At 44.9% G+C, this 19,695-nt stretch overlaps 1 protein-coding gene across 3 annotated transcripts in view; it reads right to left on the bottom strand.

Moving 5' to 3' along the window:
* The window catches only part of JAK2 (Janus kinase 2), a 115,207-nt gene that overhangs the window by 51,219 nt on the left and 44,293 nt on the right, over window positions 1-19,695 (bottom strand). For all 3 annotated transcript variants that reach the window (XM_089490046.1, XM_089490053.1, XM_089490051.1), the window contains one exon: window positions 16,634-16,884. In XM_089490046.1, the coding sequence (XP_089346172.1) occupies window positions 16,634-16,853 (220 nt within the window). In that variant the 5' untranslated portion in view covers window positions 16,854-16,884. The remainder of the gene's footprint in view (window positions 1-16,633; window positions 16,885-19,695) is intronic.

The raw sequence follows: 19,695 nt of genomic DNA on the forward strand, positions 1-19,695 counted from the left end.
ACTCACTCTTCACATATTGCAGCAATCACTTGCTGAATAAAAAGGTGATTCAATTGTGAGTCACTTTGGACATCAACAGACAGTTCTGAACAATATCCAAAGGTATGAGGCTTTTAAAAAGAATTCTTTTTTACACTGCCAGAAGAATGGCAGAATTTGCTGACATTCATTGAACTGGAATTTGGCTTGAAAACAGTAACTTAGCAAATGATTTTCAATTTATGGAAAGTCACAGTTTTACAGGAAGATGAGACTAGTTAACTTATAAAACTTTTTATGTGAAATGAAAAAAATATTTCATTTATATAAAAACAATCTGAAATGATAATCAAGGAACTATTTATCTTTTATTAACTACTAATGTATCAAAAGAAATTTCATTTGTTTTTTGTAGGACAATTTAGAGAACTGATGTCACAGTGACCAAAATGCACTCCCAAATTAATGTATACAAGTACCGGTATGTTAGATTCATAGAATCACAGAGCTGGAAGAGACCGCAAGGGCCATCCAGTCCAACCCCCTGCCATGCAGGAACTCCCAATCAAAGCATCCCCGACAGATGGCCATCCAGCCTCTGTTTAAAGACTTCTAAGGAAGGAGACTCCACTACACTCCGAGGGAGTGTGTTCCACTGATGTTGGATGTGAGTTTTCCATCTTATGTAGAAAGTGCTGTATAGCTACTGTAAAAAGAAAAAAACTACTGTAAAGTACAGAGATTCATAACTGCATGTTATGATTGTTGTGGGAAATGCTTGTTTTTCTCTATTATTTCCATATAGGTGAGGAACCCATTGTTTCAGGTTGCAGATTTATTGTGGAATCTTTGGCACAATTTGTTCCAATTTGTTCTTGAAGCCTTTCATAGGCTCTAGATAAAAAACACTACAGATTTCATTAACAAAATAATGCCTCTAAAGATAAGGGGAAATTACATATCGGTGCCCTTGGATGCAAGATCACTTTATACCAACATATCCCAGGATGAAGCTCTCACCATTATAAGAGTCAGTTTGGACAGGAGGGAAGCCAAACATTCCCCAGCCCATTTTTTACTCTCCTTAGCCAAAATATCTTTAACAAAAAACTATTTTAGATTTGAACAAAAATATTAACAAATTAAGGGGGTAGCTATGGGGTACTCTATGGCTCCTGAAGTGGCTAATCTTTATATGGAGGAATTTGAAAAGACACCTTAATAACAAATACAAGGGGAAACTCATATTTTGGGCTAGATATTTAGATTATATATTTTATACCTGGAGAGGTGACAATGTAGACCTAAAACAGTTCCACTTATCAATTAATAACATTAACAGACATATTAAATTTGGTTTCAATCACAGCAACACAGAGATCCACTTTTTGGAGCTGAAGATAAAAAAAGAGGGAGATCATCTCATCACTTCATTATCTAAAAACCAACAGATGTTAACACATATCTTAGCTTTGATCTGGCCTTTCCAGGGTGCAAAAAGGAGCTGTAAAAAGTATGTGATGCAGCGCACGGCATCACGACGCCATGGGGCAAGACGACCAGAGCGTGGACCAGAGTCTTGGCAGTAGAGGCCGAGAGAAATGGATGGATTTAGCAATATTGTAGAGAAAGAATCTACAGGCCTTGGCTGTGGCCTGGATCTGGGGGATACACGACAGAGAAGGACAGGTTGCTTACCTGTAACTGTATTTCTTCGAGTGGTCATCTGCGAATACATACAAATGGGTTTCACTGCGCCTGCGCAGTGCTGTTCGGAAACTTCTAGAATCACTGGGCAAAGTTAACTTTGCAACATATAGAAACTTTTTGGCGGTAACCCCGCCCACCCGTTATAAGGCCCCTGCCTTCCCGCTCTTTCCCCAGTTCCGCAATTTTTTCCGCCAAGCAGGCGATGGAAAGAGCCAATAAGAGCAGGACACTGAAGGGATGGACGAGTGGGATTTGTATGTATTCGCAGATGACCACTCGAAGAAATACAGTTACAGGTAAGCAACCTGTCCTTCTTCTTCGTGGTCTCTGCGAATCATACAAATGGGTTTAGACTGACAAGCTTAGGTATGCGGCGGAGGGAGTGTCCTGAGACCAAAGGTATGGTAAACCAAAGGTACATTTATTACAACAATAAACACCTTGAACCATAAAAGGAGTCAGTCTCTTGTTCTTGAACAAACCAAACATAGCAACAACATTGCTAAACCTGAGAAGGGGATATAAGGTCATGCAAGACCTATCCCACTGAAAACGTGCAAAGCAACATTCAACAAAATGCAAACGCAGGCATTATATACACAAATGCTGAAACATAACCATCAGTAGTGCAATCAATGCAACCCTGAAACCAACACAGCCCTCCCAAAGGCTGCGTCTCGAATGGCTCTGGTGTCCAACCTATAATGTTTGATAAAAGTCAGAGGTTGGGACCAAACAGCAGCCTTGCAAACATCCTCCAAGGGAATCCCTGATAGGAACGCAGAGGATGCCGACACTGCCCTTGTGGAGTGGGACCGAACCCTGCTAGGGAGAGGTTTGCCCAGGAGTTCATAGCAGAGGTGGATGGTACCGGCCACCCATTTGGAAAACCTCTGTGCAGACACAGGCAACCCCATTTTCGGTACCGAGTAGCATTGGAAAAGTCTCTCGGACCGACTGGAGGCAGCAGTTCTGTCCAGGTAAAACGCCAGCGCTCTCCTGACATCAAGAGAGTGCAGGCTCCGCTCCGCATCCGAAGTCGGGTTGGAAGCGAGGGTCGGCAACACAATGTCCTGGCACATGTGGAAAGCAGACACAACCTTAGGCAAGAAAGTAATGTCTGTCCGAAGGACCACCTTGTCCTTGTGAAATCTCAGGAAGGGCTGGTCCCTCCTTAAGGCACAGAGTTCGCCCACACGGCGGGCAGAAGTGATGGCCACAAGAAAGGCGGTTTTCCAAGTCAGTAGTCTCAAGTCCGCCGTGGCCATCGGCTCAAAGGGCTTGGATTGGAGCGCGGACAGTACCGCCTCCAAGCTCCAAGCCGGCGCCGGTACCGACACAGGAGGATGCAAGTTGGCACACCCTTTAAGGAACCCTTTCACCAAAGGATCCCTAAAAAAAGAAGCCCTCCCCCCGAATTGGTACTTAGCACAAATGGCAGACAAATAGCACTTGATGGATGCGAGGCAGAGCCCCTCATCCAAGAGCGCCATCAAAAATTCCAGCACCACTGGAGTGGACACTTGAGCAGGAGACAAGCCCTTTCGATCCAGGAAGAGGCTGAACCGTTTCCATTTCAGGGCATAGGACCGCTGAGTAGAAGGTTTTCTTGCAGCCAGGATCACCGTCCTCACCGACTCCGGAAGGGCGGTTAGGGCTGTATCTTCCAGGCCACCAACAGTAGGTTCACGATGTCCGGGTGCAAGATCTGGCTGTCCTGGGTCGACAGCAGGTCGGGACGGAAGTCGAGGCGGAGGAAGCATCTCCTGGAGAGGTGGAGAAGGGATGCGAACCACGGCTGTCTGGGCCACCACGGAGTGATCAGGATCGCAGGCGAACGGTCCGCTGTCATCTTGGACACCACCCTGGTGATGAGAGGGAAGGGAGGAAAGGCGTACAGCAGCTCTCCCGTCCAAAGGAAGGCGAACGCGTCTCCGAGAGATCCGTCCGCTAGTCCTCTGGAGCAGAACTGGGGACAGTGGCTGTACCACGCGGTCGCGAAGAGGTCGATCCGGGGGGTTCCCCACCGCTCGAACAGGTCGCTGACCGTCTCCGGATGGAGCCTCCACTCGTGGCACACCGAAGAGGATCTGCTTAGGCGATCTGCCAACTCGTTGTCCTCTCCTGGGAGATGAATCGCCTGGAGGAGCACCTGTCTCTGGATGCACCAGTCCCAGATGCGAAGAGTGATCTCGAGCAGAGTCCTGGACTTGGTGCCTCCTTGCTTGTTGATGTGATACATCACGGTAGTATTGTCCGTCCTGAGGAGGACCACTTTGCCTGTGACAGTGAGCTCGAATGCCCTCAGAGCCTTCTCGACTGCAAGCATCTCTAAAGCATTGATGTGGAGATGTTTGTCCTGGGCCGACCACTTGTCCTTGACAACCAGGTCGAGCAGATGGGCGCCCCAGCCTTCCAGAGAGGCATCGGTTGTCAGAGTCAATTGAGGTTGAGGCTGATGGAAGGGCATCCCAATACAGACGTTGCGATCGTCCAACCACCATCTTAGGGAAGTGGCCACCGGCCTCGGTACCGTGAGCCACTTTGACGGAGGGTCTTCCATCGGGGAGAAGACTGAGAGGAACCAGGACTGTAGCGGGCGCAAGCGAAGCTGTGCCCACGGTGTCACGAAGGTCGTTGACGCCATGTGTTCCAGAGCAACTTGGACGTCTCTGGCCCTCACCCTTCTGTGGGAAATGCAAGGCTTTAGTGATGCTACTAACGCCTGGAAGCGGTCCACGGGAAGGAAGGCGGAGCATCTTTCGGAGTCGAGGATGGCTCCGATGAACTTGGCCTGCCTGGCCGGAGTGAAGTGGGACTTCTCCTTCTTGACGACCAGACCGAGAGAGTCCAACAGACGCAAGGCGAATGAGATTGCCTCTCGGAGATCCTGTTGTGAGTCGGCGACAAACAGCCAGTCGTCCAGATAAGGGAAGACTCTGTAGCCTTTCTGGTGGAGGTATGCTACCACCGGAGCCATGCACTTTGTAAAGACCCGTGGAGCCGTGGCAAGGCCGAAGGGAAGCACGTTGTAGTGGTATGCGGTGGAGCCGACAGCGAAGGCGAGGAATCTCCTGTGGGACTCCCGAATTCCGATGTGGAAGTAGGCGTCCTTCAAGTCGACCGTTGCAAACCACAGGCCCTGGTATAGAAGAGGCAAAATAGAAGCCAAGGTTACCATCCGGAACCGGCGGTATTCAAGGAAGAGGTTCAACTGTCTTAAGTCCAAAATGGGTCTGATGCCGCCGTCTGCCTTCGGTACCGTGAAGTACCTGGAGAAAAAGGCCCTGGAACAGTGTTCGGGGGGTAACGGAGAGATTGCCCCTTTGAGGAGCAAAGCGCGCACTTCGTCGAGAAGGGTGTCCGAGGGGGGGGTGGAAATAAAAGCTCCGGTGGGTGGGAGCTCTTCGAACTCGAGGGAATAACCCCTACAGACAATGTCTAGTACCCAGGAGTCGGAAGAAATAGAGGCCCAAATGTTGGCAAAGGGCCTACGGATGTCCAGAAAGCACAGAGGGGAGGCGAAGTGCGCAGGAAGTTTTCATGCCCTCTTCTTGCCTTGGTCGGGGTCTTGCCGGCGGTTTTTACGGTACCGGGAAGACTGGTTACGGCGGCCAGAAGACGAAGAGGATTGGGACGGGTACCTCTGGCGTTGGGAGCCCTGCTGATGAAACTGGCGGTCCTGATAAGAGGACCTATGGAATTGACCCTGCTGCTGCTGCCAAGGGCGAAATCGCCTGCGGAAAGGGGATGGAACGGGGGCCGACATACCATGTTTCTTCGCCGCCGCCTTCAGCCTGAACTTACGATTAAGCCTATCATCTGTCTCGGCATGGAACAGGCCCGAGTCATCGATGGGCATGTCTTCAATCGTAGCTCTAACGCTGGAGTTGAGGTCCGAGCCCCTTAGCCAGGCGTGCCTCCTCAGGGGGAGTGATGCTGCCATGGCCCTGCCCGAACACTCCACGACATACCTGGACGCCGTGATGAGCCAGGCGCCAATGGAATGGGCCTCATCCCTGATTTCAGTCAGAGTCTGTTGCACCCCATCCGGGACGTCCGGCACGATCGGGGAGATGCCCTCCATCAGAGTTTGGACATAGGCGCCCATACAGGCAGTGTAGTTGGTCGCCTTCACCGCCAACGCAGCCGCTGCATAAGCCTTTCTAGCCAAGGCATCAATCTTCTTGGCCTCCTTATCCATAGGCGACGCCGCCTGACGCTGCGTGGAGACCTGCTGGGAGCCCTCGACGATAGCCGAATTCTGGCGAGGATGTGAGGTCAGCCATGGTGAGTTCGGAGCCGAAACCCTGTAGAGGGACTCGATCTTACGCGGCGGGCCAAGGAGTGAAGAAGGAGCATCCCAGGAGCGCTTGACCAAAGTCTCCAGAGATGGCAGGAACGGCACGGAGGGTGTCGCGTGGACTCGACCCCGCACCCTGCGCTCAACCGGGTCCTTGGCTTCCTCTTCAGGGTACGAGAGCTCGATGTCCAGAGCCCTGGACATCTTGATAACATGCTCCGCAAAAGACCTGACATCATGCGTCGGGGAGGCTACCTCCGGGTGGTGAAGGAATTGAGGGGAATCACGAGCAAGTTCCCCGTCACCCGAGGCGATATCAGAGCCGATGGGGTCCGGTTCCGAATCAGAAGAGAGCAACTCAACAGCAGCCACAGGTCTGGTATGTGCAGTCGGCCGGGTCACGGGCAGCAGGGAGGTGGCTGAAGACGGCCCTGGTCGGTCGGTCCGTTCCTCGGGTCGGTGTCGATCCTGGCCACGAGCACGGTCCTGCTCACGGGTGCGGTCCCGAACTGAAGTGGACTTAGCCAAGGCGACCTCTCTCAGGACTGGCAAAAAGAATTGGTCAGTCTCCGAATCGTAAAAATAGGTAACATCATCGAGCTCCCGAGCCGGTGAACGCGGAGCAGGTGAAGGAGACCTCGCTGGAAGGTCACAAGGGTCCTCATCCTCTGAGAGAAGAAAAGGAAGAGCTGTCGAAGTTGACGGATCTTGAACTGAGGAGGATTGGACGGCGGCCACACGGTCACGATCCCTTACAGGAGAGTGGACCTCGACGGACGGTGTGGCGAGGGATGCAACCGTCACCGGAGAGTCGGGACGAGGGCGCTCCCGATGATGGGCCTTGCGGGACCGAGAAGTCTCCTTGGGCGCGGCCAGTCTCTTGGATGGAGACCCTGACTGAGAACTTGGGTGACCACTAGATGACTTGGCCTTCTTGGCAGAAGCAGATGTTGCAGCCGGGACCGATGAATGCCTCTTCTTGCCAGACTTAGGACAAGCAGGTGCATCCGGGGGAAAAAAGAGGATCGGTGACTCCGAGATTCTAGCTACCTGTCCGGCTCCATCCTTCTTCCCGGAGGTGGGCTCCCTCGGGCCCGAGGCATCGGGTTCGGAGGCGGCCCGCTTCGAAACGGAGTCATCCGGTTCGGAGGGCTTGGAATGGCCGGACGAGCCCGACTTGGCCTTGGACTTCTTGGAGCTGGACGAAGTCGCCGAAGCTGCCTTATGGGACCTCTGGTCGGAGGCCGCTCGGTGGGATGACCCCGACGCCTCGGAGGGGGCTCCTTCTTCGCGAGGCGGAGCAGAGGCGGCAGCAGAACCCAAGGACCCTGATTTATGAGGGTGCTTAGCGGGTTTGGAGGTGGCACTGGGCTTAGAGGAGCCGCGGGCCACAGGGGGTGCGGTGTCAGAAACCCCCGAATCCAGCACCAGCGAAGTAGAGGGAGGTGCGCTGGCCGGGCCATCACGGGCCGGGAGAGAAGGAGCCACAGCAGGAGCCGAGGGGGCCGAGAATCCCCCTCCCGAATCTTGCCCTGGGCTATTGCGGACGTCAGCTGCGATTCCCGGTTCTTTCGGGCTTGGGAAGACATAGACTTACAGAGGCTGCAAGCCCTGGGGTCGTGGTCCCGGCCGAGACACAGCAGGCAAGAGGAATGCGGGTCTTGTACAGGAACTTTTCCTCCACAGACGTCGCATTTCTTGAACGGAGGAGACATCGTTTGTCGAAGTCGACAAGCCAAAACAAGATCCGAAATCCAAATCGAAGTACACGGTCCGAGGTCAAAAAGCACGGGGGAAGAAGAGAAGCCAAAGTCCAGAAAAACAGTCCGAGTCAAATAGAACCAGTGATCCAACAACTAGCAAGAGCGAAGTTCCAAATAGCAACCAGCACGGCAGAAAAAAGGAACTGGGGAAAGAGCGGGAAGGCAGGGGCCTTATAACGGGTGGGCGGGGTTACCGCCAAAAAGTTTCTATATGTTGCAAAGTTAACTTTGCCCAGTGATTCTAGAAGTTTCCGAACAGCACTGCGCAGGCGCAGTGAAACCCATTTGTATGATTCGCAGAGACCACGAAGAAGAAGAATAAAAAATGAAGCCAACACTGCAGGCTTCCTGGATCGGTCAAATAGAGATATCATCTATGGAAAGAGAAAAGGAGTATTGAAGGGTGGAATAGGTGGAAAGACAAGAAGCTCCGTCTTGGGCATGTTGAGCTTCAAACATTGATGGTTCATCCACTGCAAGACAGCTGTGAGACAAGATTAAACTTGCTGTTCAAGCCCCGGAGAAAGGTCAGGGGTGGAAAGATACAGCTGAGTGTCATCGACATACAGATGATAGGAAAAACCAAAAGAACTGATAAGTTTTCCTAGGGACAATGTGTAAAGAGAGAACAGTAGGGGACCCAAAACAGAGCCCTGGGGAACTCCAACAGATAAGGGAATAGAGGACGAGGTCTGACCACCCATGACCACTGCAAAAGATCTATCTGACAAATAAGATTTAAACCAATCAAGAACTGAGTCAGAGAACCCGAGGTCAGAAAGTATATCAACTAAGAGACAGTGATTCACGATGTCAAAGGCCGCATACAAATAATTAAGAATGAGAACAGAGTAAAGGCCATTCGCCTTGGCCCACAAAAGATCATTCGAGATCTTTGTGAGGGCTGTCTCTGTGGAATGCCACAGGTGGAAACCAGACTGAAAGGGATCTAGAATGGAGTTGGCTTCAAGAAACTCAAGACAGTGAGAATAAATGACCCGTTCCAAAATCTTAGAAAGAAAAGGAAAAAGAGAAATTGGACGATAGCTAGTCAAAGAAGAGGGGTCAAGAGGAGTTTTTTTTCAGAACTGGGGAAATGAGAGCATGTTTAAAGTCCGAAGGTAAGGAGCCTGTAGAGAGAGAGAGAGATTAAAGATATAGAGAAGCGAGGGCAGAAAAGAAGGGGTTATAGAGATTAGAAGATGAGAGGGAGTTGGATCAAGAGAACAGGTTGCAGGTTTGGAAGAGTTCAGCAGCGTGGAGAGTTTGTCCAAAGAAACAGGAGGAAACACAGAGTTTTTTGGTTGAAAGTGCCAGAAGATTAGTGGTAGAAGACAAAACAGGAAGAACTATCTCAGATTGAATAGTGGTGATCTTAGTGATGAAATAGTTGGCAAAATTGGTAGAGTAAAATAATGAAGAGATAGGGGGAAAGGAAGGTTTTAACAAAGTGTTGAAGCAGAACAAATGTTGTGGGCACCTCTCGTTGGCACAGATCAATGATTTGTAATAAGTCTGTTTTGCCATGGACAGGGTGTGTGAGAAGGATAAAAGGACGAATTTATAATGAATAAAATTGGCCCACTCCCAGGACTTTTTCCAAAGACGTTCAGCCGCTCAACAGCAGGATCGGAGGAACCCAACAATGGGAGTAAGCCAGGGCTGAGGCCTAGTCATAGAGGAAGACAAGTGTACAGATACAGGGGCAAAGCTGACAATAGTTGAAGAAAGAGTGGAGTTAAATAAAGACATAGCTGAGTAAGCAGAGTCCCCAAGAGATAGAGAAGAGAGAGAGGAATCCAAGGACTGACAGAGATGGTCATAATTAACAGACTTAAGATCACAAAAATAGTGTTGAACAGTATGACGAGGAGGTGGGATATAAGTAAGAGTAAAAGAGATTAAATGATGATCAGACAATGGAAAATCAGATGCCAAGTAGTCAGAAATGACACACTTAGCAGCAAGAACTAGGTCAAGGCAGTGACCGAAAGAATGGGTTGAAGAGTTGGAATGAGGTTGAAGAAGCTAAAAGGGAGCTAAAGCGAAATGTTGAAAGATTCTTGGGATCATCAAGATTGATATTAAAGTCACCTAGGATCAAAGTGGGGACTGCATCCGATAGAAAAAATGTCTGCCATGACTCAAAGTCTGAGAAGAACTGGGTAGCAGAACTAGGAGGGTGAAAGATGACTGCAACCCGCAGCTGTAAAGGAAAAGGAATCTAATAGAGTGAGACTCAAACGAAAAGAAACAATAGCTAGGGGGAGGAGAAAGAACTCTAGGATGTCATATTGAGTATGGAGCAAGCTTGTTTTCTGCTCATCTAGAGATTAGGACATGGAACAATGGATACAAACTACAGGAAAAGACATTTCGCCTAAACATTAGGGAGAACTTCCTGATGGTAAGAGCTATTTGACAATGGAATATGCTGCCATGGAGTGTGGTGGAATCCCCTTCTTTGGACACTTTAAAACAGAGTCTGTTTGGCCATCTGTCAGCTATCTGAGTGTGTATTCCTGCATAATAATAATAATAATAATAATAATAATAATAATAATAAAACTTTATTTATATACCACCCTTCGAAACATCAGGGCGGTTTACAACAATAATCATATACATCCAATACAAATTAAAAAACAGTACAATTAAAACAATAAAAGAACTTGTGCCGAATCACAAACTACTAACGGGGGGGGGGGGGGGAGAGGGGACTCTCAGGGCAAAGAATCAGAGGTAAGCCTGCTTGAAGAAGAACGTTTTCAGCCCCTTCTTAAATTGGGCCAAGGAGGTTGCTGAACGGAGCTCAATGGGCAGCCAGTTCCAGAGAGTAGGGGCCGAGGTGGAAAAGGCCCTTCTGGTGGTATTGACCAATCTGGCCTCCAGAACTCTTAACAGATGCTGCCCGGTGGATCTGAGTGGGCGGGGCGGGTTGTACGGAGAGAGGCGGTCCTTTAAGTACTCTGGGCCCAAGCCATTTAGGGCTTTATAGGTTATGACCAACACCTTGTATTGCGCCCGGAAGCGAATAGGCAGCCAATGTAGGTCTTTTAAGACCGGTGTTATATGACTGGCCCTAGGTATGTTAGTGACCAGTCTTGCTGCCATATTTTGCACTAATTGCAGCTTCCGGGTATGGTACAAGGGTTGCCCCATGTAGAGCGCGTTGCAGAAATCCAACCGAGAGGTTACCAGAGCGTGTACCACTGTTTCTAGGTCCCCCTGGCTCAGGTAGGGACGCAGCTGGCGTATCAGCCGAAGCTGATAACAGGTGCTCCTGACCGTCGCATCCACCTGAGATGTAAGGTGGAGCAGCGAGTCAAGGAGCACCCCCAGACTGCATACAGAGTCCTTCACGGGAAGCGTGATCCCGTTCAGGACAGGTGGAACCACCGCCATCCCTAGGCCAGGAGAACCTATCATGAGTACTTCCGTTTTCTCTGGATTCAAGCTGAGTCTGTTTTCCCTCATCCAGCCCATTACCGACTCCAGACAGGCCACGAGAGGAGAGATGCCATCCCCGGTCACTGCATCAGTCGGAGACATAGAGAAAATTATTTGGATGTCATCAGCGTACTGATAGCCCCGCGCCCCATGTCTCCGGATGATCTCTCCCAGCGGTTTCATGTAAATGTTAAAAAGCATGGGAGACAGGGGTTAGACTGGATGGCCCTTGTGGTCTTTTTCAACGCTATCATTTTACAGAACTGTGTGTCAGTCCATGTATCAGGAAAGTATTCTGGTGCTAAGATTATCTATCTGGAATGACAAGCTACTCAGACAGAGGATTAAGATGTGACCTCTGGCATTTTTGCTATCTTTCCCCACAGCCAACTAGTTTCGTTTACAGTTTTCCACAACAATTGCCAGAGCTAGCAAATGCTGCTGTCTTAATTGAAGCTGGATTAAAATCTACTGCCAAAATAGCCAGCCTGCAAACTCCTATCCTCAGCTTCCTTTTTAAAAATGTATAATTCTTACTTATAAGAAACTTGGGTTACATAAATAGTTCATCCTGAAATCTCTGCAATATCAAACTGTTGTGATCTATTGCCCATCCTTTTCTGCAAAGAAAAAGCATGTTATAGGGCCCGAACAGACAGGTCAAAATAAAGCTGCTTCGGGTCACTTTGGAGATAAGCTGTTAAAATGACACATGCATCTAAGACGTCAGAAGCTGCGCTAAAGCTGTGCTCCAGTCCTTAAGACTGGAGCATAGCTTTGGCGTGGCTTCCAGCCTCTTAGGACACATGCATCATTTAAACTGCAAACATCCAATGTGACCCAAAGCAGCTTTATTTTGGTTTGTCTGTTCAGGCCCATAGAAAACGTGTGGATAATATCTTTCACCCTAAGGTCCACTTTCCCTCAAGGCTAACTTTTTAGGAGGTGCTGCAAGCAGTAGGTCACAAATTCACGAACACCCCTTCACACATTTCCACCATTCTCCCCTCAATATATGTTCTCCCAAATACCTTTATTTTTCTTACTTGTTTTATAAAGTGTATTTTCCTTTATTATTTTAAAATTATAAGACAACAGACTGAGACTGTATGCTGTTACTCAACAAAACAAGGGCCCTAGATCCAGAAATAGAGACTGAATGACAAACATGTATATAACAGTTTTTATATCAGTATATACCAAAACTATACACTGTTAAAGAACAGTGCACTCTAAAACACAGAGCAAAGCCCAGGAAGGTGAGGAAAAAGAATGCAATGCAAAGAATGCAAAATTTTAAATAAAGAGTTGACTGAAACACAGACTCAGAAAAGTACACAGCAACACAAAAAGATACAAAGCAAAGTCACTGCATTTGGTGCAAGATGTTAGTACAAAAACCTGAACTATAGATTAATGGATGTGCTGACAGAAGATTTCCAATGCTGAGGTTTGGAATGAAAGAAAATCAGTACAAGACATGAAGAATGTGGGATATATGTTCACACAGAAGTAAGCTTCCTCATACAACGTGGAAACAATTTCAGTGGGTCAAAAGCAAAAACTATGGCTTCATCTACTCAGGATGAAAACACAATTTGTGGAAGTACAATACAAGGACAGAAATGCAAATAAATCTATCTATCAATTGGTTGATATATTGCAAGTACTTGGATCAATATTTTGTTATGTGTTACCTCATTACTTTTCTGGATAATGAGGACACAATGAAGTAACATTTCAAAACTAATGTATCAAGTGGGAATGACATTACTTTACTGCTGTAAGCAACTAATATTTTCCAGTAACTTCTGAATGTTATTTTAAAAGAGCCATTTAAGAGATAGTATTATGCCATCTTCTTTTTAATATTAAGTTCTCCCTGTCTCTAAAGCAACAAAGATAACAAAAAGCAACAAGCAACACAATGAGTAAAGTAACAAGTCCATTCTGTAACAATGCAAAAGTTAACAACATGAAGTTACTTTTCAAACTCTATAATGGGTAAGAGAAACAGAAACTTGGAAGTTTCCCAGTTCCTATTTTATCCTTGCAATGAAGTGTGCTATAGGTTAGTCAGTAATCAAACCAGACAACATGCCTGCACTAATTGCAGTTTACAAACCCAGCAATGGCATAAGATCCTAAACTGGAAGAAGCCAATGTCTGATTTGTTCTTCTGAGTATTTAGGTTTATGAATTTATTCTTGTCTCTGGAGTACAGCAATCTCAGGAAGCAGTGTTGGCCATGACAATAGTTGATATATTCAGATAACTTGCAAGTCATACTTGGCATGAATTCTTGGTGTGCCAGCCAATGACAAATCATGGCATGTTAATTCAGATATCAGACCACCCTGCAGTTAAGTTCCTTTAACTATGGATTAGTGTGATGTCTAAATTATAACTGCAACTTGCCTAAGGCCACCCAAACAGTTTCATGCCTAAAAATGTTCCTGAATCCAGGTATCCCTGCTCCAAAATCCAACACTAACCCTCTCTGTGTCAGCTTTGCTAGAAATTCTGACTAGAAACACAACTCATTATACTTTACATCCCCTGCCTTGCAATACTCACACATGACAGATGGAAGTACAGATGGGAGCAATGGCAAGGACATTCAGTGGCCGAAAGTGAGTGAAAACAGAGGTCTGAGAATGGAACACTGTGTTCAGTCAATAAAACATAAGAAGTGAACTAAATCAAAGCCTCAATAAACAAGTGAAGCCTGAGTTGGAAATGGTGAAAAGAAAACAAAGAAAGTGTGCAAGAATATGTTCTTTTTACATAGCCACATTTGATTTCAATTTGGGAATTAAATTTCAAATAGGGTACACAGAAATCCATTAACAGCATCTGATTTAAAATCATGCTTAATCTGCTTCTTGGAGGGGAGCCCCACAGGTACACAACAGAGCCAAGTCCTAATATTAAGCACAATTCAGCAAATAGTCTCTTCTAAAAAGGGGGGCTTTTGCTGAACTCAGATTCCCATAAAACTGAGATTTTTGTTCAATTTGTTATCTTCTTAACAACCCTGGAGGCCAAGATGTTCTTTTCCAGTCCATCCTGAACAAACTGTGCCCATTTTCTGAAAACCAAGACAATTACGCAAACAAGCAGCATGTAACTAGCTAAGTTAGATGGAGTTCACTGATTTTATTTGAATTCTCTGCATCAAAATGTTGCTGTCTCATGTTGTTTCCTCTCCCTTTTTGCCCAAACAAGCTCCTTTTAATAGTTGGATATTTGGCTGCATTATTTCAAAAAGAGAAGTTCTCACTAAAAAACAAAACAAAACAAAAACCTTCCCCACGTGAAGGACCGAAGAACTGCAAAGCTACCACTTCAGTTATTGCAGGTTTTAGAAAATTTTGTTCTGCTCTGTGTTTCCTGGACTTTGGGAAAGAAAATCCCAAACTTTAGGATTTTTGGACTTTGGATACCATTGGTGCCTTAGAGCTGGAAGGAAGGGAAGGATCTCTCGCCAGATGACTCAGGAATCCTACACAAACTTGGGCAGCCCTGTGTGTGTTGGAAGGTTCATCCTGACTCCTGACTGGAGTTGTGAGTAATTTTTTTTTTTTTTTTTTTTTTTTGGAGAGAGGGAAGATACTTGTAAAGAAAGGGCACACCTCTATGGAAAAACATTGCTCCTGTCAGACCTACAATCCCACCTAATAGTACTATCCTCTAGCTTTCCATGTAACTGTTATGGTAACTAAGGTTGGGAGAACTTTGTAAAGTTCCTAGCTGTTGTTAACTGCTGTCAAGTTGATGTATGATGACCCTATGAATGAGAGATTTCCAAAGACATCTTATCTTCAAAAGCCCTGCTCAAGTCTTGCAGGACCATGGCCTCCTTGATTGAGGTCCACTTAGGGTGCAATCTTCCTCTTTTCCTACTGCCTTCTCCTTACCAAGAATTATTGTCTTTTCTACTGAGTTGAGCCTTCTTATGATATGACCAGTTTAGTCGTCTTGGAAACTAGGTTTTTAGTCATCTTTAGTCTCAGTTCAGTCATCTTGGCTTCTAGGGAGCATTCAGGCTCAATTTGCTCTAGGCTCCATTCGTCTTTTCAGCAGTCTACAGTATCCACAGAACTCTTTCCCAGCACTACACTTTAAATGGGTTGATTTTCTTCCTATCAATTTTCTTCACTGTCCAGCTTTCACAATCATACACAAAAATTGAAAATATAATGGTATGGACAATCCTAACTTTAATATTTAGTAATATATCTTTACACTCCAGGATTTTCTCTAGTTCTTTCATATCTGCCTTCCAAGTCCTAGCTTTCTTCTGATTTCTTGATTAAAGTTTCCATTCTAATTAATGATTGATCCAAAGTATGGAATTGATTCAAAGTGTAATCAGTTTCCTCCTGGACACCAAAATATAGCCTATGTTGGAGAAAAATTACCTACCAAATATTTTAACAAAAAATGACTTATTTTGTTTATTGGCCTTAGGATTTCACCATAAATCAACAGTTTTCTTCCTTTAGCCTCTCTCTCTCTCTCTCTCTCTCTCTCACACACACACACACACAAACACACACACACACACACGCTACTGATGTGCATTCTCCATCAGCTATTTAAAACACTGAGATGGAGAGTGCAGGAAAAGCTTCCTGTCACATCATCAGCATTCCCTAGTATTAGATTTATAGGTGTCTTCTGAAAGCATTTTTAACTTCATTTGGAGTTAAAAGGAGAAGTAGCAGCTTCCTTTGCTTAATCAGAGAGAATCAACTGTTGATGGAATAAATGAGGAATTCATGCTTTCAAAAGATAGTCACAGTTTCTTCGTACCATGTTTTGTATGGGCAGTAGAAGCAACTCCTATACTTTCTTCTAAGGATACAGATGAAGGCTTTATGCACATGAATGAGTCTTGGTTTAATATGTTCACCCTTCCCCCCCATATCCCTCCTCTGGAGCAGCCATTTTAACTTACCATATTGGAGTGTTAGGTCCTAAGCTAGACAAACTATAGTTTGCTTTGAAAATATGGATAACAGGAGTTAGTTTATATATAGTTTGTTGAAAGAAAACAACTTCAAATTTCTGTGGAAGAAACTGACTTTTTTTTAATTGCTAAGTTGTGGACCTTGAACTGTGGTGAACTGAAAAGGGAACTGAAAGCTCCTCTTCTGAATGTTCCCAAGAAGGAAAGTGCTGAGCTGGAGGCTTCTTACTGTAATGCAAATCTATTGTTTTGTATTGGTCCAAATGAAACCAGTGTGATGAGTTAATACGGTACATTGATATAACAAAGTACTATCCAAACAGATCGAACAAAACATTCTGAGTTGATTCCAAGGAGGCATCAACTGATCTGTCTGTATTTCTTGCCAAATTTCCAAACGAGTCCCAAACAAGAAAGGTGAAATTGTATTACCAGTAAGCAAAACGATCTTACCACAAGCCTTACAAGCAGCAATACAGATCTCTTCTGCAACATATTCTCCAGCTGGAAATTGCAGATAATCGCCTTCAGTCTTTCCTGGGGAATGATAAAGGTAAACCCGAAACAGTGGTTCTGTCTGTCTTGAAATGGTTGAATTCCCAACAATGCCACCGTTTTGGTGAATAGTAGATGATGCTGTCCCTTCCATCTCTGTCATTGTAAGGCAGGCCATGATATCTTTACGTACTGCTCAAAGCATTTGCCTGCAAGAAATTTAAAAAGAATTTGTTAAAGGTTACATTAAACTTCAGGAAAGAGAAAATACAGAACATTTTGCATTTAACGTGTATTGCTAGAGAATGTATAATTGAATGCAGCATAATTCAGATGACACAGATGAAGCTTTTACAAGCTTGTTTAACATTTAAAGTACAGAGCTATGGCTCTTGTGGGAATTTAGGCAATGTACCTTTCCTTCAAGTTACATGCCTTTCTATGCCAAATGTATTTGTTGTTTACCAGTGCTGAAAAGAGATGGAGAATGAAACAACTGAAATATAGAGATTCTATTTTAAATGCTGTTAACAATTTGATAGGTCAATTGTTTTTAAAACTGACTAGGTTTATAGGGAATATAATCAAATTCAGTATGCTGATTTCCACAACCTTGATGGAGTATCATAACTTCACAGAGCTGCTACTCCCCTGAACCCATATACCATTAAAGAGACTTTGTGAAGCCACATTTCATTTGGACTTATACCCTGACGTTGAACATGTTCCCACTCTTGAAAGTCACCCTCTGGTGGAAAACAATACTGTACTGTGAATCAATTCCAAATCAGACCACTCATGTCGGCTAAGAAGCTGCTGTGAGAGAGGCGTGTGTCTTTAATGCATGTTAAAACTTTAGATATTTTAATTTCAGAATTCTACTTCCCTTCCAGAAGTATGCTCAGCTTGACAAAAAGGAAGCAAGAACAACTTACAGGTTTAAATCTTCCACAGCTGAAGTTCAGTATTACATATTATTTTGTTTGCCAATTATTTCCTTATGTATCCTGCTGACAACTATCTCAGAAGTAAAGGCTGTATCAGAGGATTATCTTTTAACTTAACTATTTATTTGCTTATACCAGGATTGTCAACTGGTGTCACATATACACACACACCCTGACGGTGTTGATATGCCACTCTTCTAATCTCTCATAATTAGCTGGGCTAGCATAGGGCTGATGGGAGCTGCAATCCATCAGCATCTAGATGGCCACACTGTCCCCAGCCCTGGTTTATGCCATCTTTTCTGATAGTCCTCATCAGAGTTTTTTCTATCTGACACAGATGGCAACAGGAAGTCCTGGAGGCTTCTCATTCATATGGGTGCTGCAAGTTAAAATTGGTTTAATGGCAATTAATGACCACAGTACATGTAAGGCTGAATTGGAGATACCCTGTAGTTCCAAAAGATCAGTTAATGGGGATCTCTTTTGAAATCGGTTAACTTGAATCTTCCAGCTGGTCACAGTATTCCATTGGAAGATGTAAGCAGCTTCCTTTATATACAGCATATTCCATTCTGAAATGTAGATTTCAGAAATTGTTCTCAAGAGCTGTGTACATTTTCAAGGTACTCTTTCCAAATATACACAGTTGCACTCAAGCCACACTCAGGTAAATTTGTGAGCAAGCATTTGATCATTTATTTTGATTTACATCCCATCTTCCCCCTAATATGTGACTCAAAACTTCTCAAAGCATATGTTAAAATAAAATACAGTCAACAAATCCTTTTTAACACAAAATGTTTTTTTAAATAAATATGCAATCCTTTAAAATCACTCATTTAAAACAGTTTTAAAATTTGGAATGTAGCCAACAAGCATAAAGATACAGTACCATTTCCCCCTTAAAGGACTCTTCTCCAACAACCAGTTAACAGCCAAAACCTTGTCTAAATAAAAAAGTCTTTGCCAGCCAGTGAAAAGAGAACACACAACTCAGCCTCCTGTGAGAGGGAACCTCACAACCTGGGAGCAGCCACCATAAAAGCTCTCTCCCATGCCCTCAGCATGTTTACTTGTGATGGTGGTAGAACCAACAGAAAGCCCTTCCCAGAGATGTTAAAACTGCAGGAAGCTCATAAGGGGAATACAGTCTTTCAAACAGTCTGAACCCAAGCTGTACAAGGCTTTATAGACACACTGTACTGTACGCAGAAACAGATCAGTAGCTAGTGAAGCTTTTGCAACACAGGAGTTATATATTCCCTCAAACCAGTCCAAGTCAACAGTGTCAGTTTGCAGTATTTTGGACCTACTGAAGTTTTTGAAGAATTTTCAGAGGCAGCAGCACCTTTTACTGTAACTCAAATGGGATGTAATCAAAGCATCAAGCTTAAAAATGTGGATTTTGACAGAGGAAAAGGCTATTGGAGTAACTTGACAAGTAAGGCTGCAAACCTCAGTACACTTTCTTGGGAATATATGTCACTGAATTCAATGGGACTTACTTCTGAGTAGACAAGCCAAAGACTCTTATTAGATGCTGCTCTTAAGTACGTTACAAATGCATTTAGGATGGAGATGGCAGACTACACATATTTTTAAAAAGTGCTCTTGGAAAATGATTGTAGCATATAAACAGTGCTCACAGGATAGCAATCTGATAATGAAATATCAATATTCAGTATTAAAATATCTTTCTTCTTCTGTTTTTGATACCTACTCTGTCAATATGGAATATAGATCAAGTATTCACAAAAAGTATTTCATATGATATACACTGCAATGTGTGCTGGTATTCTTTGTAAGAGGTCTTTCAGGAAACATGATCTCAGGTATGTTTGTCTTTTTAAGCAATTCTACATAACTATTCAGTTATACCTAGCCATAGACAACAGGACACCATTCAGTCCTCTTCAAATTGATTTAGGAGGAGGGAATAAAGGCCCAATACATTTGTTTTGCACTTAAAATAAACCTCCATGCATGGAATTACCATGTATGATAGCCTACATGGAAATTCCAACATTATTCAGTTCAGTACTGTCTGGGAATTTGTACCCAAAAGAAGAA

This window comes from Sceloporus occidentalis, unplaced genomic scaffold (genome assembly GCF_023333645.1).
Source record: "Sceloporus occidentalis isolate IW3139 unplaced genomic scaffold, rSceOcc1.0.p SCAF_1, whole genome shotgun sequence".
Lineage (NCBI taxonomy): Eukaryota > Metazoa > Chordata > Lepidosauria > Squamata > Phrynosomatidae > Sceloporus > Sceloporus occidentalis.